At 39.9% G+C, this 22,028-nt stretch overlaps 1 protein-coding gene across 1 annotated transcript; it reads left to right on the forward strand.

Moving 5' to 3' along the window:
- The first annotated feature begins 5,062 nt into the window (after positions 1 to 5,062).
- LOC101486503 (vasodilator-stimulated phosphoprotein) lies at positions 5,063 to 21,758 on the forward strand. Its single transcript, XM_004574903.2, has 13 exons — positions 5,063 to 5,215; positions 11,445 to 11,616; positions 12,203 to 12,383; positions 13,454 to 13,502; positions 17,678 to 18,005; positions 18,384 to 18,487; positions 18,588 to 18,636; positions 18,756 to 18,798; positions 18,954 to 18,993; positions 19,127 to 19,198; positions 20,326 to 20,392; positions 20,725 to 20,782; positions 20,928 to 21,758. The coding sequence occupies exons 1-13, from the start codon at positions 5,211 to 5,213 to the stop codon at positions 20,972 to 20,974; spliced, it is 1,215 nt and encodes a 404-aa protein (XP_004574960.1). The 5' UTR covers positions 5,063 to 5,210; the 3' UTR covers positions 20,975 to 21,758.
- Positions 21,759 to 22,028: the final 270 nt, after the last annotated feature.

A 22,028-nucleotide genomic window follows, 5' to 3' on the forward strand; every position in this document is an offset into this window, starting at 1 on the left:
GAGGTAGACTAACTGCTATTTAAAGGCTAAATGAGAATACTCTGCAGGTTAGAGAAGGATAAACAAGTTGGTTTGCTGTACTATGATGGATTTAAAATAAAGAACAGTGTATGTGCCTCACTGGCTGTGGTTTCATGGTCAGAGTAAGGTTACATTAAGTGTAGCAGAAATTCATATGAATTTTAGCTGATGATACTTAGATCCACTGACTGAATTCCACCTTCATATCTTGTTGAATTCAGTTGTGTACATTCACAAAGAGCAGCAGGTCAGCTGATCACAGCATGTACCCTAAAGAAAATCTACTGGAGCTCTCAACAGAAATTATTGTGAGTTATGATTTTTTTCCCCACACTGAGCCATTATAACCAACTTTGGGGGTTCCCCCACCTGCCAACCCCACTTTAACCCTGTTTAGAGCCCACTTTTTCTGTTTAGAGGCAAAGTCACCCTCTACAATGTAGGCAATAGAATATATATATATATATATCTATATATATATATCTATATATATATATCTATATATATATATATCTATATATCTATATATATATATATATATATATATATATATGTATATATATATATATATGTATGTATATAATATATGTATATATATATGTATATAATATATGTATATATATGTATATAATATATATATATATGTATATATATATATATATATATATATGTATATATATATATATATATATATATATGTATATAATATATATATATATATATATATATATATATATATGTATATATATATGTATATATATGTATATATATGTATATATATATATATGTATATATATGTATATATATATATATATATATATATGTATATAATATATATATATATATATGTATAAACACCCAGCACGCCCCTGCGGGCGGTTTATCCTTCAAGCTCGGGTCCTCTACCAGAGGCCTGGGAGCTTGAGGGTCCTGCGCAGTATCTTAGCTGTTCCCAGGACTGCGCTCTTCTGGACAGAGATCTCCGATGTTATTCCCGGGATCTGCTGGAGCCACTCGCCTAGCTTGGGAGTCACCGCACCTAGTGCTCCGATTACCACGGGGACCACCGTTACCTTCACCCTCCACATCCTCTCGAGCTCTTCTCTGAGCCCTTGGTATTTCTCCAGCTTCTCGTGTTCCTTCTTCCTGATATTGCTGTCATTTGGAACCGCTACATCGATCACTACGGCCGTCTTCTTCTGTTTGTCTACCACCACTATGTCCGGTTGGTTAGCCACCACCATTTTGTCCGTCTGTATCTGGAAGTCCCACAGGATCTTAGCTCGGTCATTCTCCACCACCCTTGGGGGCATCTCCCATTTTGACCTCGGGACTTCCAGGTTATACTCGGCACAGATGTTCCTGTACACTATGCCGGCCACTTGGTTATGGCGTTCCATGTATGCCTTGCCTGCTAGCATCTTGCACCCTGCTGTTATGTGCTGGATTGTCTCTGGGGCATCTTTACACAGCCTGCACCTGGGGTCTTGCCTGGTGTGATAGACCCCAGCCTCTATGGATCTTGTGCTCAGAGCTTGTTCTTGTGCTGCCATGATTAGTGCCTCTGTGCTGTCTTTCAGTCCAGCTTTGTCCAGCCACTGGTAGGATTTCTGGATATCAGCCACCTCCTCTATCTGCCGGTGGTACATACCGTGCAGGGGCCTGTCCTTCCATGATGGTTCCTCGTCTCCCTCCTCTTTCTTGGGTTTCTGCTGCCTGAGGTATTCACTGAGCACTCGGTCAGTTGGGGCCATCTTCCCAATGTATTCTTGGATGTTCGTTGTCTCATCCTGGACTGTGGTGCTGACACTCACCAGTCCCCGGCCCCCTTCCTTCCGCTTAGCGTACAGCCTCAGGGTGCTGGACTTGGGGTGAAACCCTCCATGCATGGTAAGGAGCTTTCTTGTCTTTATGTCAGTGGCTTCTATCTCCTCCTTTGGCCAGCCTATTACCCCAGCAGGGTACCTGATCACGGGCAGGGCGTACGTGTTGATGGCCCGGATCTTGTTCTTACCATTCAGCTGACTCCTCAGGACTTGCCTGACCCTCTGCAGGTACTTGGTGGCTGCAGCTTTTCTAGCGGCCTCTTCATGGTTCCCATTCGCCTGCGGGATCCCCAAGTACTTGTAACTGTCCTCTATGTCTGCAATGTTGCCTTCTGGTAGTTCAATCCCCTCAGTTCTGACTACCTTCCCTCTCTTTGTTACCATCCGACTACACTTCTCCAGTCCGAACGACATTCCAATGTCATTGCTGTATAGCCTGGTAGTGTGGATCAGTGAATCGATGTCTCGTTCACTCTTGGCATACAGCTTGATGTCATCCATGTATATATATATATATATATATATATATATATATATATATATATATATATATATATATTGTTCACTCAGGACAAATTGCCTTGGGAAACAAAATCAAAGTAAAATTGCTCCCAGCAACGCAACTTTTTTTTTTCTCATAATGTTCTATGGCTCCGTTCCTCTTCACCATCTACACTTCTCCCACATCTCTACCCAGTGCTTTCTGCAGAAGTTCTCTGATGACGCTGCAATAGTCGGCCTCATCACTGATGGGGATGACAAGGAGTACAGAGGACTGACCCAAGACTTTGTGGACTGGTGCCAGCTGAACTACCTCTAGATCAACACCAGTACAACCAAGGAGCTGGTGGTAGACTTTCGCAGGCACAAACATCCTCCACTGCAACCACTGAACATCCAAGGTATGGACATTGAGGCTGTGGACAGTTACAGGTACCTTGGTGTTCATCTGAACAACAAACTGCACTGGATTCATAATTTAGAAGCCTACTACAGGAAAGGGCAAAGCAGACTGTACCTGCTGCGGAGACTCAGGTCGTTTGGAGTAGAGGGCCCACTCCTGAAAACCTTCTATGACTCTGTGGTGGCCTCAGCTATCTTTTACGGTGTGGTCTGCTGTGGTGGCAACATCTCTGCCGGGGACAGGAAGAGCCTGAACAGGCTGTTCCGCAGGGTCAGCTCGATTCTAGGATGCCCTCTGGACCCAGTGGAGGTGGTGAGTGACAGGAGAATGGTGGCTAAGCTGTCATCCCTGATGGACAACATCTCCCACCCCATGCAGGAGACTCTGACAGCACTGAGCAGCTCATTCAGTGGCAGGCTGCGGCACCCACGGTGTGGGACGGAGAGATTTCGCAGGTCTTTCCTCCCCACTGCTGTCAGACTCCACAACAAAGACTCCAACTGATCAAACACACACATCCACACATGTGCAATAACTCTAAGTGCAGTACTCTTTTTCTGACAAAGTTGTATTTTTACTCAGTTGTATAAAGCATTTGTACTCTATTTTTTATCCTACTGTATATTTTATTCTACTGTATATAGTATTTTATTCTATTCTGTACAGTTGGGTACAGTATTTTATTCTTATTGTATTCTAATTTTTGCTATATAACTTTGCACTGTCCACTTCCTGCTGTGACAAAACAAATTTCCCACGTGTGGGACTAAAGGTTTTCTTATCTTATAGTCTGATGTTGTAGTCTTCACACTTCTTTTCTAGTCTGCTTAAGGCCTCAGTCACACTTGAGTTAAAATAGGACAGCAACCTCCATGCAAGGACAACTGGTGGTTGGGGGGGGGGGATTGCATTTGCTGTCTGGGACCGATTGCATGTTTTCTGCACACTACATTAAAAACCCAAAGGAATGCAAGCATTTGCCCACATGGGACAGTAATGTTATCTATCTTAGTAAGAAAAGACTTTCTCTTTCCAACCAAACAATACCTAATTGTACTGTGATTAACATTAACATTTAGCATGCTGACTGAAGTCTCAGATGTAGTTCTTGGGCTTTTTGCAATTTCTCTGTCCTGGAACAATCTTTCTGAACACCTGAGATCAGCTAAAACCGAATAAATACACCTAAACATAGTTATACATCTGAGTAAATTATTTTCTGCTAACCTCTTCATAGGTCTTCTCTCTGTTAGTATCATATTTTCACTCTTAATATGTTCATTTTACCAGAGTTCACAGGGATACTCTGTAACCCTGAGTGTTTGCATTTTTGAGTGTTTGCACTCTTTAATAGTGCTAAAAAGCTGAATCCATGGGTAACGAAAAAGACAAGTTATAATTTTTGACCCAGCACAGGGTTTAAAATGCTATTATTTGTAATAGCTTATCAATAAAGCAAGTCTAAAACCTCTTTTAACATTTTTTTTATTTTAATTTCTAGTGGATTGCAGAGACATTATAAGAATGAGGAACTGCAAAGTGATCATGAAAAGTAAGAGGAAATGAACAACATTCAAATACGACTAGAGATGGCTATTAAAGGAACAAAGCTTGTCACTGACGAGGTGTTGGTTTCATACATATGTATGTGCATACAAATGCATAACTATTTAAAGTCAACACACATGCGAACATGCTAAAACACTGAAGCTGTGCGAATACATATTTAAAAGCAAACTTCAATATTTCAGTAGATGAGGGTTGAAAGTTTGGCAAAGTGCTGTATAAAGAACCAAAACACAAACAGCAACAACACTAATGATAATAGTTAATAGAAGGTAAGAATACACCACTCTTATTCTGCAACAAGAGGATAGTAAAGCAAGATCTGAAGCAGTCACAATTGTTGTAATGAAGACTGAGGGATTACTCATTAGATTTTAATTTGTAGGTTGAAGCCTAAACTTGTTGCTGTTACTTTACTATGACTTTTATTTTTACTACCTACCTATAATACAATGAATACAAACATAACAGTATTGCACAAACGTAATTACAGAAATTTTTGTTAAACCACACATGTGCTCTTTATCTGAAATAGTAATAATAATTATGTCAAGAGGACTCGCTCTAATTAAAAACAACAGCTTGATAGAAAAGAAAAAGCAGACAGAAATCAGAGCTATACCGCAGGGAGACAGAAAATGGGGGAGGTGTGAAAATATGAATTTGAAAGAGCGAGTTGAGACGAGAACAGGAAGAAAGAAAAAAACTGTCTAGGAAATGACAATACAAAGGCAGAAGTGCAAATGCTTGCTGCTAAAAAAGTCACAGAGCGAGAGAGCAACTCAAATGTGCAATCAGGGATGACAGTAGGTTCTACAGACACGATTCATTTTGAAGTGAAGAAATATTGTTAAAAAACAAGTGAAACGCTGGATATTGACCAAAGCTGAAATATGGGGTGAGTCATTTTCTTACATTAGTTATATTAATAAAAATTTTTAAACTGAGGAAAGAAACATATGTTCATTCTAATTTTGAATGACTCGTGTAAGAATGTGTAAAACAACACCGACTCTCATAGTGCTCTCTATATTTTACCGAAAAGATATTTAGTTCTGACTACATTTCCTGTTGTCTGCAAGTGTCTGAAGCTTATAACAGGTGCTTCAATTATTATAGTTATTGCGCATAGACTAAACATGTATCTGCATTTCCTTTTTTATGATAATGTTATTTAATCCAAGAAAGCATTCTGGGGAACCAAAACCTTTTGAGAACTTGGTGCATATGACAGGTGAAATACAGTCCATATTAGGCATTGTACTGATCACAGGAAGTGGTCAAAACATGAAAACCTTTGTGACAGGAAGTAAAGCTTTCCCACAGGCTACAGACATTGCAAGTAGCAGACTGAAAACAAGTCAGTGTCATAATGACTTGTAGAGAGATGTAGTCTTTTTATTATTTCATTAATTTTTGCATACAAACATTCAAACCACACAGGATAAATACATAAAGGTATAAATGTATAATTGTTTTAATGAAATAATCATCAAAAATACAAACACATATTTGCCCCATTACTTTACAGTGTACAAATTTAGGGTTCTGAACCTCTGTAAAGCTATGAAGCATTACTTACTTTTCAAATGTGCTAAACAGATTGACTAACTAGAGGAATTAATTTGATTTTATATACAAAATTTGAACAGTTTAGAAATAGAAAAGAAAGTCCACCCTGTATGTATTTTATAGAATTTGAAAAGTTCTATGTGTCAGGACATAATAAATAAAAAGTATATAAAAGAATATGATTATTTTTAAAAAAAAGGTCTTTGCTAGGTTCTAAAATAATTTTAATATAATCTGGATGTGGAGTTATATAGGTCATATCACACAATTATAACATATTTATTTAACAAAAACCCAAATTTAGTGTGTTTGTGCTTATATAGTATGTTTGGGATTTGCCAAATATTGCATGGTTCAGTTCCCAAATAGCCAAACTCTAGTGTGGTCTGTCTGGAAAACATTGTTCCAGAAAGCTTGTGGTTTATTCCGATAAAACTTTGCAAATAATAAATGTTCTTTAGCAAGAAGAAACTGTCTCCTGGCAGCTCTTCCAAACAAGCAACAATGGTCTTTTTATGGATAGAAACAGTGAAGAGTGACAGGAAAGCAGCGGGAGAGACAGAGAAAGAAATGAGGCAAAGGGCCGCAGGTTGTGTTAAAACCCGCACCGGCCGCTCCCAGCCATACGGCATGTGGTCACCTGCTCATCCCAGTGAGCTAAACCAGCACCCAGTCGGTCTATGCTTCAAGCTTGGGTCCTCTACCAGGAGTCCTGGGAGCTTGAGGGTCCTCAAAAGTATCTTTGCTGTTCCTAGGACTGTGGTCTTGTGGACAGAGATCTCAGATGTCATTCCTGGGATCTGCTGGAGCCACTTGCCCAGTTTGGGGGTCAGTACCCCGAGGCACCATTGCTGCCTTCACCTTCACATCACCTCATGCTCCTCTCCTAGCCCTTGGTATTTCTTGAGCTTCTCGTGTTCCTTATTCCCAATGTTGCCATCTTCTTCTGTTTGTCCACTAAGTCAGGGCTGACTTGGCATAGATGTTTCTGTACACTGTTCCAGCCACTTGATTATAGCGTTCCATGTATCCCCTGCCTGCTAGCATCTTACACCTTTCTGTTACGTGCTGGATCCCAGCCTCTATTGATCGTGTGACTTAGACTTCTCTGCATTTAATCATACTTGTTATTAATATCTGGCTCTCTTCTACAGCATGTCATTTGTCCTGTCTTCTTTCTCTCACCCGAAATGGTCACAGTATATGGCCACCCCTCCCTTAGCCTGGCTCTGAAGGAGGTTTCTTTTTGTTGAAAGGGAGTCTTTCCTTCTCACGGTCACCAAAGTGCTTGCTCATTGGGGGTCACATGATTGTTAGGTTTTTATCTGTATGCACTATTGTAGGGTCTAACTTACAATATAAAGCACCTTGAGGTGACTGCTGTTGTGATTTGATGCTGTATAAATAAAATTGAATTCAAGTCAATTGAACTGAATTGTGCTTAAAGTTTGTTCCCATACTGACATAATTAGTGCCTCTGTGGTGTCTTTTAGTCATTGTCCTGTCATTGGTAAGATTTTTCAATAACAGGTGCCTATCCTTCCATTGTGGTCCCTCCTCTAGCACTTCTTGTGTCTCGGGTTTCTGGTGCACTAAGCACGCGATCATTATAGCCAGCTTCTTGATGTACTTATGGATCTTTGTTGTTTCATTCAGAATAATGGTTCTGATACTTACTACTACTCGGCGTCCTTTCTTCCGCTTAGCGTACAATCTGAGGATGCTGGACTGGTGATACCCTCTAAGCATGATAAGGAGCATTATTGTCTTGACTCAGTGGATTTTATCTCATCCTTTATTTAGTGGAGCTTATTATCTCAACAGGGCACTGATGTTGCATATACCTACAAACATTTGTGAAAGAATGGGTTGGTCTAAGGGGCTCAGTGAATTCCAACATGGTACTGTTCAGAGCACTATGTTGGAGTACCAAGCAGAGTTGAGATTCTGAGGCCACAAAAGTGGAAGCCTTCTGCCACCTGGCTACTTCTAGAAATTCTGTACATAAAAATTATTAACAGAATTGGTGAAAAGGGGTAGCCCTGGCGAAGACACGCACCAGGAATGAGTCTGTCAATGTCTGTTGGCAATGCATACATTGCTCCTGCAACAGTTGTACAGAGACTGAATGGCAACGCCTGAAGCACCCCCCAGTAGGACACTCCAAAGGACACAGTCGAATGCCTTCTCCAAGTTCCCCATACACATGTAGATGAATTGGACACACTCAAATATTCTTCCAAGGATAAAGAGCTAGTCCAGTGTTCCATGAACAGGATCTGCATTGTTTGTCAGTTAGGTTTGACTAATGGACAAACTCTTTTTCAGCAACCTGGCATACATCTTCTCAGGGAGGCTCGTATTCATAAAAAAGCATTTTGTAAATTATTTATCATAACCTTGGTTTTACTTGGCCTATTAACACAATTTAAAAACTAACCTATAGTTTATACACACTCTTAAAACAAACAAAAAAAGAAATAGACTCCACATGGCTGCATATTACTGCTATGTCATCTTAAATCAGTCATGTGATTTGGACACGCTCATCAACTCCAGGGGATTAATGACCTCAGTGACCTTGTTTTCAGTGATGGGAAAGTTGTCTCCCTCGTCCCTAGAGTCTGCTTTCTCTACAGAAGTCGAGAAGGAGGTATTCTTTCCGCTACCCGATTATATCCTCTGTTTTTGCTTCAGCTACCGCCCGAGACATGTTCTGCTTGGCATGCTAGTACCCATCAGCTGCCTCAAAAGTTCCAAAGGTTAACTAAACCTGATAGGACTCCTCATCTCTGGTGTCCACTAGGGATGGGTACCGGTATCCGGTGCCATTATGACATAAACGGTAGTAACCAGACCGAAAAGCAGCGCACATTTCGGTGCTTTATTTCGGTGCTTTTTCCCCCCTGAGATGTCATACACTTTGGATTCCAGCCAATCATTTTACCTTTGCAAGCGCAGTAGGTACGTACGTACGTATGTTCTTTTAGAGCAGAGCTACAGATTAAAAACGCCCAAGGCGAAGCGGTCAAAAGTCTGGCTGTACTTCACAGCAAAAGATGCAAACTCAACAGCCTGCAACAAGTGCTTTAAGGTGATACTAAGGTGATGCAAAGGAGGTAACACCTCGAATCTGATGAAAAACCTGGCGACGCATAGCATTTTTTTAAAAGCCGTATTTGATAGCTTGCTGCGAGACCTCACATCGAGCACATCTACTGCGGGTGTGGTGCCTGTTATCGGTCCCGGAGTTAGCAACACCCCCCAAAAACCCGAAGAGGAGAGTCCTGGCCCCTAGCCCTGCCAGTGTAGCAGAAATGATGACGGATGATGATGGCAGCAGCAGCCATTCTTCTCTGGGTCAGTAGCTTAATGTTGTTCGTGTGTAATTTACGTTGAGTAGGCTAACCACGTTATTAAATTAATGCACGTAAGGTGAACTAGCAAACACCGTCGTAGTTACATGCGGCTGTCTTCTTGTTTGATGGCAGATACTCCCTTCACCCTGGCCAAAAAAGCTAAAATGACCAAAGAAAAAGTTGGAAACAGCTAAACATGAGAGGTTTTTGGACAAAGTTGGTGTTTTTTTTCCCCCCATTGATTAAGCACTGCTTCCAGCCAAGAGTGATACCATAAATCCCCTATAGCTGCAGAAAAGGCTAACATTGTTGTCTTTTTTACAAAAAAAACAGCTAAACATGAGAGGTTTTAGGACAAAGTTTGTGTTCTTCATTCTTTAAGCACCAGTTTGAGCACCGTTTAAGCACGGGCACCGTTTCAAAAGTACCGGTTTGGTACTGGTATCGGATAAAGCCTAAACGATACCCATCCCTAGTGTCTACCATCTGGTTCATCTGGTTACTGCCATAACAGGGGCCAACCACCTTGCAGCATCTACTTGCAGCTGCCTCAGCAGTCTAGGTGCAGATTCTTTCTCCAGCCACAGAATGCTGTTGTATTTCTGCCGGAGGTGAGAGTTGAAGATCTCCTGGATCAGGGGCCAGCACACCCTCACTGTACGTTTAGGTGTGGCACATGTGTCAGGCATCCTCTTGCCACCTGATTTAATTAGCCACCAGGTGAATGGTAAATGGCCTGCATTTGTATAGCGCTTTTCTAGTCCTTAAGGACCCCATAGCTTTACACTACATTCAGTCATTCATCCATTCACACACACATTCACACTCTGGTGATAGCAAGCTACATTGTAGCCACAGCTGCCCTGGGGCGCACTGACAGAGGCAAGGCTGCCGGACACAGGCGCCACCGGGCCCTCTGACCACCAGTAGGCAAACATGGGGTTAGTATCTTGCCCAAGGATATTTGGCATGCAGCCAGGAGGCAGCCTGGGATCGAACCACCAACCTTCTGATTAGTGGCTGACCTGCTCTGTCGCCTGAGCTACAGCCACCCATAAGGTGGTTGACAGCTCAGCTTCTCTCTTCATCCAAGTGTCCAGCTCAAAGGTCGTAGATCAGATGATATGATTACAATATTGATCGCTGATCTGTGACCTAGGATGTCCTGGTGCCACTTACACTTATGGATACCCTTAACATGGTGTTGGTCATGGACAAACTGTGGTTTGCACAAAACTCCAATGATGAAACACTACTCAGGTTCAGATCAGGCAGATAGTTCCTTGAAGTACTCAATGACCATAAGAAGGCTGGGTACTCTGAACTGTTGCTTGGCGTGTAACTCCCTCCACCATGGGTTACACGAGTCCAGTCATAAAATTTCCTCATTAATAAATGTAACTCTTAGTGGAATTACAAACAAATTGGAAGCGATTGGGAACAACAGCAATTTAGCCATGAAGTGGTAGGCTGCATAAAGTCATAGTGAGGGATCTCAAACTTTCTGCGATTTCATCGCTACACACCTCCGAACTTCATGTGACCTTCAGATTAGCTCAAGAATAGTGTGTTTCATTTAATGGGTTCATTTAATGCTTCATTTACTGGGTTTCCTTGGTAGAGCAACTGCATCCAAGCCTTACATCACCAAGCGTAATGCAGAGCATTGGATGCATCACCAACACTCTATAGATGTCGAAACGCGTTCTGTGGAGTGACAAATCATGCTTTTCCATCAGGAATCCAATGGATGAGTCTGGGTTTGGCAGTTGCCAGGACAGTAATACTTGTCTGACTGCATTGTGCCAAGTGTAAAGTTTGGTGCAGGGGTATTATGATGTGGCCTTGCTTTTCTGGAGCTCAGCCTGGGCTTCTAGCTCCAGTGAAAGGAACTCTTAAAACTTCAGCATTCCAAGATATCCATAAAGACATTGATGAGCAAGTTTGGTGTGGAAGAACATGACTGGCCTGCACCTGAGCCCTACCTCAACCCAACTGAACACAAATGCACTTCTGAAAGAATTATCAAAATTTCCTGTAAACTCACTCCTAAATCTTATGGAAAGCCTTCCCGGAAGAGTTCGTGTTATAGAAGAATGTTCATGTTTCTTTTATCTGTACACTTACACCATTTTAGTATTTTGTTCTTGCACTGCATCTGGTCATCTTTTTTTTCCTAATCATTCCCTCAAACAGTGAGTCCAGTATCTGTCAGGTGAGGGCAACAGTCATGCTGTATGATGACAACAGCAAGCGCTGGGTGCCAGCAGGATCTGACAGTACATCTATAAGCCGTGTCCAGATCTATCACAACCCTTCAGCAAACACCTTCAGAGTAGTGGGACGCAAACTGCAGGCTGACCAGCAGGTACAAGAAAAGCATACACACGAAACCAGACAATTGCCTTCTCATGTTCTGATTGGACAGACACTAACACACACACACACACACACACACACACACACACACAGACACACATATATATCACCCTGGGATTTTGCAAGTTCAGGGTGATCAATTTATTCACAAATACACTGTTCAAAAATCATACAATGTGATTACCGCATTTTTCTTTTCAGATTCTGTCTCTCACAGTGGAATGTGTATGTGTGTGTATGTGTGTGTGTGTGTGTATATACATATATATATATATATATATATATATATATATATATATATATATATATATATATGTATGTATGTATGTATGTATGTATGTATATACACTTTGAGACACACAGTGTATTCTGTTCACCTTGCACAGACTTAATAATTAACAGATGAATACCCACAACATGTATTGGTTTATTCCATGCATATTACAATCTACTGTGGACCAAGCATCAGCAATATGATCTCACATATAATTATATATTTAAACAAATTTACTTCTGGCCTGACTAACTTTATATTTAATTTACATTTATTATCCTTCGCTTCCTGTTTTCATCAGGTGGTGATCAATTGTCCCATTATCAAAGGAATGAAGTATAATCAAGCCACACCAAATTTCCATCAGTGGCGTGATCACAAGCAGGTGTGGGGGCTAAATTTTGGCAGTAAAGAAGATGCTACTCTGTTTGCCAACACCATGACGCATGCTTTAGATACTGTCAGTGCCCCGGCAGTTGCAGGTAACCACACCAGTGCAAGAAGACATGTTAGATCCAGATCGTGCAGTATTCCTGTCTGTCAGATTTGGTGAAGACTGAGGACCCTTAATGCAGACTCTTAGACAGGCAGGTTCCAGTGAATATAATCCTTTATTGAAGGTAAACCAAAAGCCATAAGAACACACGGAAATGCCTGGAAAACCCTGGGAGCTAGGAAACAAAGATGTAACACAAGGAACAGGATGCACAGTAAACAAGAAACAGGTTGATGCGAAAAAAAAGCTATGGGGAGATGAAGGCCAAAAACACACAAGGTAATTAGGGAAGATGGGAAACATTAGGGAACATAGCTATTACTGATAAGAAAAACGGGAATAGCAAAACAGTAACTGGTACAAAAGGCACATGGGAAAAGGCTAAAACAAGGAGCATAGCAATGTCTTTATATTCTGACAATAATCTGTAAGTGTGGTATGGTGGTGGGGTGGGGATAATATGTGAGTGACACAGAGTGGAAAAAAGATATAAGAGATATAAGTATGTAAAAAAAAGTGTGTTGCTAATCTCTCTAAGATTAGAAATCACAAAATCAAAACAAATAGTACAACATGAATTGCATAAAGAAATGTATTAGGCACACTGAAAACTAATAAGCCTAAAAACCAGTGTACTGTCCTATAAATAAATGTTAGTTAATACAATTATTTTTGATTATTAGGCATTTATTCCAACTACTTTTTGGAGTTGGACTATAACTCTGTTTAGATACTTATACAGAAAAACATTTCTATGCCTGAATTAAAACAATTCTTCAAAAAAGTGAGATAAAATTTCTTCAAACCATTGTAAAAGATTCCCTGCCAGTTATCAAAAGGGCTCAATAGCATTTTTTAATTGTTATTAGCCACCAAGTGGCATTTGAGACTCAATGTGGTAACTCAGTTCACACTGGCAGTAAATACAAATAACTGAATTTGCATGACTGTGTTATCATCTCGTTGGCTTTGAGAGCCCTAATATAAGCATACATGCATATTTTATATTATCTATGTAATATATTAATTTTAAATAATTTTAATGCTTTTTCTTAGGCCCAGCTCAGAACGGCCCCACTGCACAGCAGCTGGAACAACAGAGAAGGTACCGTTCATTCTTAATTATACTAAGGCTAATATCTATTTTATGTCATTGGTTTTTAGGTTTTGTTTCTGCTTTTAATTAACATTTTCAGCAGTTATTACAGACTAATAAAGACTACAATGCAAATGCAGAGATATGTTGTTTACAGCAGATAGTCCACATATCTATTTTCTCCTTGATACAAGTCATGAGTTCATCAGTCTGCAGGCACTAGTATACTCTGCACTGGTTGCTTGCTCTGCACAGTCACTTCTATTTATGCTCACCATTAAGACGTAAATAGCAGCTGCATTATTTTCCTGAACAACAGTTTTCTCTGCTTAGACAATAGCACCACATCAGCGCTGATACAGAAAGCAAAGTCATTGCCAAGTATTTTTCAATAAAGTCTCATGTTATCAAAATGTTTCCACTCCCTCTGTAGAATTTATGAAACTCTGACCTTCTGATATATCACTAGAATTGCAGAATAAACTAACATGGCTGTACACTTGACTGTCAAAACCTAGCTGTGGCGGCAGCAGTGCAATGCACCAGGTTACAGAAGCTGAGGCTACGTCCACACTAATGCGTTTTTGTTTGAAAACGCATCACCTTCTCTCCGTTTTGGCCTCCCGTCCACACTGAGATGGCATTTTCCCCAAGGAAAAATGCCATCTTTTTGAAAACGCTCTCGAAAACGCATACATTTCAAAATGGAGCTGTCCCATCGCAGTGTGGACACTTGAAAACGCAGACTTGACAGATGTTGGTCATATGATGCATGTTGTTGGATTAGTTGAAGGGCTTAAAGCATCAAGGAAGGGTTAATGAGGAATATGAGTGAGGTTTGTAGGCGGCTGCTGGTGGCTGCAAGCACATCATCTCTCAGATCTCCAGCTAAGCACGTTTCCAGGGAGGGAGCAGGGGAAAGAGGGCAGTCTGGCAGCGCGCTAATTATCCCACTGCAAGCGAGCTAGTTGGAACACAAGTGCACAGTCAGCAGGCACTAATTAGGGTTTCTCTTATGTGGATGTGACATTATTTTTGGAGCACACAGCCTAAAAGCAAAGATGTTTACACCTTGCTTATCTCACCCACCTCCTAGACCTCTTCTGGAGGACACCAAAGTGTCTCCCAGCCAGCCAAAAGTAATGATCTCATGGCTGGCTTGTATGTTCTGGGTTTGCCCTGGCGTCTTCTTCTAGTTTGGCATGCCCAAAATACCTCAGCTAGGAAGCACCTTGTAGGTGTCCTTGTTACATTCTTGAACCACCTCAACTGGTTCCTTTCATGATGGGGGAGTAGCAACTCTACCTTGTGCCCTTGCTGAATGACTGAGCTCCTCAATCTATCTTGAATGCTTCTGCAGTGGTCCTATGGACAGACTACGCTTTTTCTGCTGATAAAGACCTCCTCCCAAACTACACCAAAGTGATGAGTTAGATGACAAAAATAAAATGTCCTTTTTTCCACTATCTACAATGAAAAGTATAAAATATGAGAAATATGAGAAAATAAACTACAAAGTTGCTTTTATTAAAGTAAAGAAAATCACAAAGTTACATGAGAAATTTAACAAGGTAAATCAAACCTGCAACTCAATGGGGGGAAAAAAACAAAACAAAAAAAAACATACTGCAAGGGAGGACACAACTTTGAGGGATAACATGACAAAGAACAAATGGAGAAAATACATACCCACCAGGGAAAACAGCTGGATGGAATTAGACTAATGAGACAGGGGCAAACAAAACTAAACACAGCACAAGACACAAGGGACTATCAAAATAAAATAGGAAGTAATACACTGAGACCCAGGACTAAGACATGAACTTAAGGGGAAATAAACAAACATGGAGACATGACTGACTGGGGTGACAGAAAGGGAACACAAAAACAATGATAACTGAAGAAAACATAACCAAATGAGGAAGAGAGACTAGAAACAAAGGAAATATAACATGATGAAAAAAGAAACTAGAATCATGAACCAGAAATATAGATACTACGCTATCTATAAATATAAAACATAAACAGAAGACTGTAGAGCTCAAACACAAAACGCATCTTTACCTAGAATGCACCTAAAGACCTATAGATTAGGAGAGGAAAACTATAATACAAAGATAATAAAAAATGAGTCAAACCCAAAAATCTTTTTTTTTAAAAACCATAGCACTTGGACTGATGGAAAGGAGAGTTTCTTTGGTCCAGCCCACTTAACATCAAAGTGGTTTGTATGTAGCCCACAACGTAAAAATGAATTTGACCCCCCTGGTCTACATATTGTAGCTGTTTGCTGTAAATAAGGGCAATGTCACAAACAACTGTTCTGTGGCACACTCTCCTTGTGCTGTGGCTGGTCCTTCACTCACCCATAGAGAAAACTGAAACTATAACGCCTGAAACCAGGTGTTAAACAAATGAAAATTGTCTTCTGTAACCACCACTTCACTTTCATGCTTTTATATTTTTTGGGGCTTCTACTAAAATTTGTGGTGAACTCTGCTGTCACTGCCTTACCATGATCCACTTTTCAAACAGTCAGCCAGTTAGTCACACCTATCCATAGTGTTTTTGGAAGACTGCACGAGAGTTGTTTGCGTATGTTGAAAACCCCTCTCCATAGGTTTGGCATAGGCAAAAAGGTACGCAAATGGACACATTCACTGTATCGTAAATTAAACATAAAAGAAAGTTCAGACACTCCAGGCAAAGCTTATTTGAAAATCACTATAGACCTTCATGTGACTTTCAGATTAGCTCATGAACAGTGCATAGAAAGCTTCATTTAATTGGTTTCTTTGGCCAATCAGCTGCATCCAAGCCTTACATCACCAAGCGTAATGCAGAACATTGGATGCATCACACCACCACTTCACTCTAGGGAAATGGAAACAATATCAAAAGTGACCCACCGTTGACAATTTGGGCTTCTCCATCTAGTAATCTGGTGGGTGAGTCTGGGTTTGGCAGTTGGCAGGAGAATGGTACTTGTCTGACAGCACTGTGCCAAGGATAAATATTTGGTGGTGGATGGATTATGATGTGGCAACCTTTTTTCAGGAGTAGGCCCTGGCTTCTTACTTCCACTGAAAGGAACTCTTAATGCTTCCGACATGTCAGACATTTTGGACTATATCATGCTCTCAGCTTTGTGGGAACAGTTTGGAGATGCCCCCTTTCTGTTGCAACATGACGCACCAGTGCACAAAGCAAGGTCTATAAAGACATTAATGAGCAAGTTTGGTGTGGTAGAACATGACTGGCCTATACAGAGCAACAATCTTAACCCAACAGAACACTTTTGAGATGAGTTAGAGCAGAGACTGTGAGTCAAGCCCCCTCATCAAAGATCAGTGATGAGGGGGTACCCCAGCTGGGTAGCTTGGGGAGCCCCTCTGTAAGAAGGCCAGATACTCTAACCTGCTGCTCGACACGTAAGCACAGCCAACAGTCAGGACCTGTATCGTTTACTCGAGAGTTGGTTCTGTACTACTCCATCAGATCTGCTTAACTCTATGTTTCTTGACTGTAGTTTAAAACCACAAACTCTTGGGACCAATCTGGACTCTTTGCATCTCAGATTTAATCAAAGGGGAATTTTATAGTATATAATTTCCTGGATTCTCTTTCATACTCCCTTACCACTTGAAAAGTGTTCCTCCCATCCATGTCCATAACAAACAACTACAATTGAAAAGAGGTGGTTGCTTTCAACACCAGCTATGAGGAACTGATATTGTAGTTCTCAGGCACTTCAACTGCAACTTACACCTTGCCTCAGTTGACCTTAATAGGTCACATGATAGGGTGGGTCTCACAGAGGTTTCACCCTTGTCCCCTTCTGATGGTAATGGCCTATGCCTTTTTTGACTCACATGATCTGTATTAGGTCAACAACCACCTCCAGAGGGGACACCACTACTTGTTAAATACCTGGAATTCTTTTGTTTGTCTTTTGTTTCTGGAACCCTGGGATGGGAGGTGAAGCATACTCAGAAACTTAAAGAAATCAAGTTCCTTTCTTTTTCTAACCTCTTAAAACTACCACGATTTGCACGACTATGAACCTCCACACACAATATAAAGGATGGATTTTCAGTGAAATATAAACACATGTATTATACCTGTTGAGGTTTTTATACAAACAGCAGCACTTAGCTCTAATTTATCTGTCTATCTTCGTCTAGACTCGAACGTCAGAAGCAGGAACAGCAAGAGAAAGAACGTCTGGAGCGAGAACGCCAGGCCACTGTATCAGCACCTCCTGCCCCTCCTGCCCCTCCTGCCCCACCAGCTACTTCACCTGCCCCACCAGCACCCCCACCACCTCCAGGTCCACCCCCACCTCCTTCTGGGGGATGCCCACCTGCACCTCCACCACCTCCATCTGGAGGTATGGTTCCACCTGCACCTCCACCCCCACCGGTTGCAGGAGGCAGTGGAGGAGGTGGAGGTGGCAGTGGAAATGATCTGGCTGCAGCTCTAGCAGGAGCCAAATTGCGCAAAACAGTAAAGGTATGAGCAAATACATATATGCATATACATATACGGGGTGGCTGTAGCTCAGGAGGTAGAACAGGTCACCTATTGATTGGAAGTTCAGTGGTTTGAGCCATGGCTCCTCCAGTCTGCATGCCAAGTATCCTTGTGCACGATACTAACCCAAAGTTGCTCTCCCATGCGTCCATTGGAGTGTGTTGTTGTATAGAGCACTTTGAGTACTCCGGGAGAGTAAAAAAGTGCTATATCAGTCCATTTATGTATTTGTGTTCTCTAAAACCCTGATGCACACACACATTTTACTATTTGTATTTAGTTTTATGTTTTTCAAAAGGATCTATTCATTGGACCAAACGGCTTTAAACACAGTGATGTGCATTTTTTTGTGTTAAGGATGAGGGAGGTTCAGCAGCCCCAGCCCCGAAACCACAGTCCTCATCTGGTGGAAGTGGAGGAGGTGATCTAATGGGAGAAATGAGTGCCATCCTTGCAAGAAGGCAAGTCATAATCGAGAGATATACATCTTAGAAATACTTGTGATAGTCTGATATGGAGGATCTCATTGTTTGTATTGTAATGGATTTCTTTTTTTAATAGGCGAAAAGCTGCTGATAAGCCAGCTGTAAAAAAGGAAGAATCTCACAATGTAAGCCCCATGCTCTCAAGAAGACCCATAAGATTTTTTTATGGGTCTGTAGTATTTGTAGATTTAATAAGATTTAAATATTGAATTATAACTGTAATTATCTTTATACGTAACTACAGGAGGATTCTGAGTCCTCTGTATCGAAATCCTCAGGTGTAGCGGGTGAGTAATCACAGCTGTGTAGATAAAGAAAGATAAATGCCTCTCTTTACACTACAGCCAGCATTGTACATAGACTTTTTGTGAAAGAAACAAAAACATTTAATTTGAGGATATTAACATGAAATGCAATAATAAATACAACAATTCCCCACCAGAAATCAATCAATCCAAGGAAAAATCTGCCACCATGCCAAGGTAAGAGACTGGTTCAGACTTTCACTTTACAACTGATCCATACATTATATACTAAACAACAACCTATTTTGAGCCATCCACAGCAATTCAGCAATCAACAACTTTCCTAAAACATCTGTGTTCTTTGCAACAGAGCCAAATCCTTAACCACCAATCAAAAAGACTCAAGCCCAAGTTCAAACTCTGCCACTACTCCAGTGTCCAGGTACTAGTCTCCCCCCTGACTCTGCCTACTACATAGGTTCTCTTCTAAGATGATATGCATTCAATGAAGATCTATTCCAATCTGAAAGAGATACTTATTTGTTTGTTGGTGTGTGCGGCATTTCTATTTTCTACTTTGTCTTACTGTCATAAGATTAACTATCAACTGCTTTTATTGTTTCTGCCTGAAACAAAGTGTGTTGCTTCCCCTGGCCAGCTCATGTTTGAGATGAAGATAATGCTTTGTTTTTAACCACATGTTCCCACAGATAACCAGCAGAGCTGTGAGCATGACTGTACAAATAGCTTACTCTGTTGTAATCGCAAAACTGCAAACATTAAGTGAAAGGCACACCAGAGAGCTACACCCAGCCATAGTTTTATGAACTCATTAATATTTGTCAATGCAAATAATTAGTCTGCTTGTCTATGCACTTATTTAACTTAGATATTAAAACTTACTTTATTATTTTAATTTATGTATTATACAGGCATTAAAATTGTTTGTACTTTAATGCAAAGTGACACAAAAGCATATAGGACTTTTATACAACTTTCATATTTGCTGAATATTAACAACAAACATGTCAATTTTTTAAAATCTGTATTATTTTAGGCAAAAGGGATCTTAGCTGACTGCCTGTTACAAGAACAGGCTTGGCCAGCACAGACACCTGATGTCTGACAGAACAATTCATTTCAATTGTATAGCACCATATCACAACAACAGTTGCCTCAAGCATGCCATCTGCATCATCCCCACATAATAATAATAATAATAATATAAAAATGTGATATTTTAATAATTAATTTAAAATATTAATATTTTCAGTGTGGTGGCCTCAAACTTGCTTCCATTTAGTTTTAGAGATTTCCACATAAAATTCCAAATTATTAGTGATTATTTGCTTCTGCTTTGAAAAACACATTGAGTGTGACATGCTGCCACTATCCTGCTCAACTGATTCAGTGAGTGTTCCACTTTCTGTAGCATAGCACTCCAAACTAATTTAAAAGAAAGAAACATTATTGGAACACGTACATGAAGATAAAAGTAAGTGTTTGGCCTAAAATATGACCTCTTTGATTGTGTTTGCTTCAGTGTAATAAAGTATCTTTCTTTTGTAGGATGAAGGTGGTGAAGAAGAACTCAGATGGTACAGGAAATGATAGTGATATGGAAAAATTTAAACAGGTTTGTTCCTCCATCTTTATATAAATACACACCAATATCCTACAACTCCTTAGTAAATAGTATAACTTTCTGTGATGACATAAATCTATTTTAGTTCCTTTGAAACAAGAGAAGCTATTCAGTATGTAAAATATGTGTTCTAAGCCTCTGCTTGTTTTTCCCAGGACTTGCATTATAAAGCCATTTCATCTAAAGAACCTTAAATCATAGTTGCAAAGCTTCTAACATTGTTTCCAGATTTGTACTATTGTACACATAAAGTTTTAAGGCTCTTTATTAAAACAAAATGTACTTCTTTTATGCAAAACGTCATACTCTGTCTGCATTTGAAGGAAATCCTTGAAGAAATAAAAAAGGAACTCTACAAAGTAAAGGAAGAAATTATCACAGGTGAGTTCTAACGTATATACTATCCATATGTCAGATGAACCTAGAGGAACTATGTCAGAGGAACCTAGGGCATACATGTAGAAACTACTCATATACAGTATGTTGTGATCTTGTGTTATACCAGAATATTGCTCTGTTTTTCTAGCTCTGATGCAGGAGCTACAAAGGTCACAGCTCAAGGATGAAGACTGAAGAACTGATCAAAAGGGAAAAAAATGGATGCTTATCTTGCAGTGCTCACAGTGCTTTACTTGGCGAAATTATTTTATTTTACATTGTTTAATTTGTTTTCATGCAATGGACTTTAAGGTCTGATCAGTCCTAAGACTATGAACATGAACACATTTTCAAATAAAATATTATTATCATTATTTTTCCCCGATGTCTTGCTTAGTTATGGAAATCAGAATTGAATTCCAATTATTTTCTAGGAGTTGTAAATTTTAGTGTTTCATGTAATATTCATCAACAGACATATGAATGACATGCCCAGGCATTTTTATCAGTGGCAGGTAACAGTAATCTGCTCAGACAGGTTGTTGACACTTTTACCATCAAACAATTTCAAGTCCTTGCAAAATTAGTAGTGCACACTACTGGTTTTGTAGCTCCAAGGATATACATTTCAGCACATGTTAACTTACATTCTTGAAAATGGGTTAGAAATTTGACTTTTTAATAGAATAGAATAGAATAGAAAAGAATAGAACTTTGGGGAGTTCCATTCCAGGAAATTCCAGCAGCTGTTGTTGAATGTCTAAAATTACACAACATTGCGCAAGTGAAGTTATTTACATGTATGTACATTTCAGGGTATACCAGGAAAAACTCCATATGACCCCACGTAGAACTATGATACCTTTCAGATGTGAAAACATTATTTTTGATATTCTTCCATTGTCATCTGATAAAGTACTCTTTAAAAGTACTCAAAAATAAAGCTTATCTTGTTAAAAAATAATAAAAATTGTGACAAGCAAGCAAATTTTGTGTATGATTTTTCATTAAAACTGGGTAAAAATGGAATTTATAATGTTTTTAATATAATGTAGGTCACATACACTTGATTAAAAAAATAGAAGTTAATAAAAATTTAAAAAGCTAGGTGGCATTTTATAATATCTACACACTATTAAGCATTAAAGAAGTATTAGTTAAAACTCAATCATAAAGTATTGTTCCTCCTTAGTATGTCATTTATATAGGTGTATACGAATAGTCTTGCTTAGTAAGGCCATATAAAATG

This window comes from Maylandia zebra, linkage group LG10 (assembly GCF_041146795.1).
Source record: "Maylandia zebra isolate NMK-2024a linkage group LG10, Mzebra_GT3a, whole genome shotgun sequence".
Classification (NCBI taxonomy): Eukaryota; Metazoa; Chordata; class Actinopteri; order Cichliformes; family Cichlidae; genus Maylandia; species Maylandia zebra.

Coding starts and splice junctions, on each gene's coding strand:
- LOC101486503 (XM_004574903.2), top strand. Junction 12,384..13,453: donor CAGTGCCCCGGCAGTTGCAG/GTAACCACACCA, acceptor GCTTTTTCTTAG/GCCCAGCTCAGAACGGCCCC. Junction 20,393..20,724: donor ATATGGAAAAATTTAAACAG/GTTTGTTCCTCC, acceptor CTGCATTTGAAG/GAAATCCTTGAAGAAATAAA.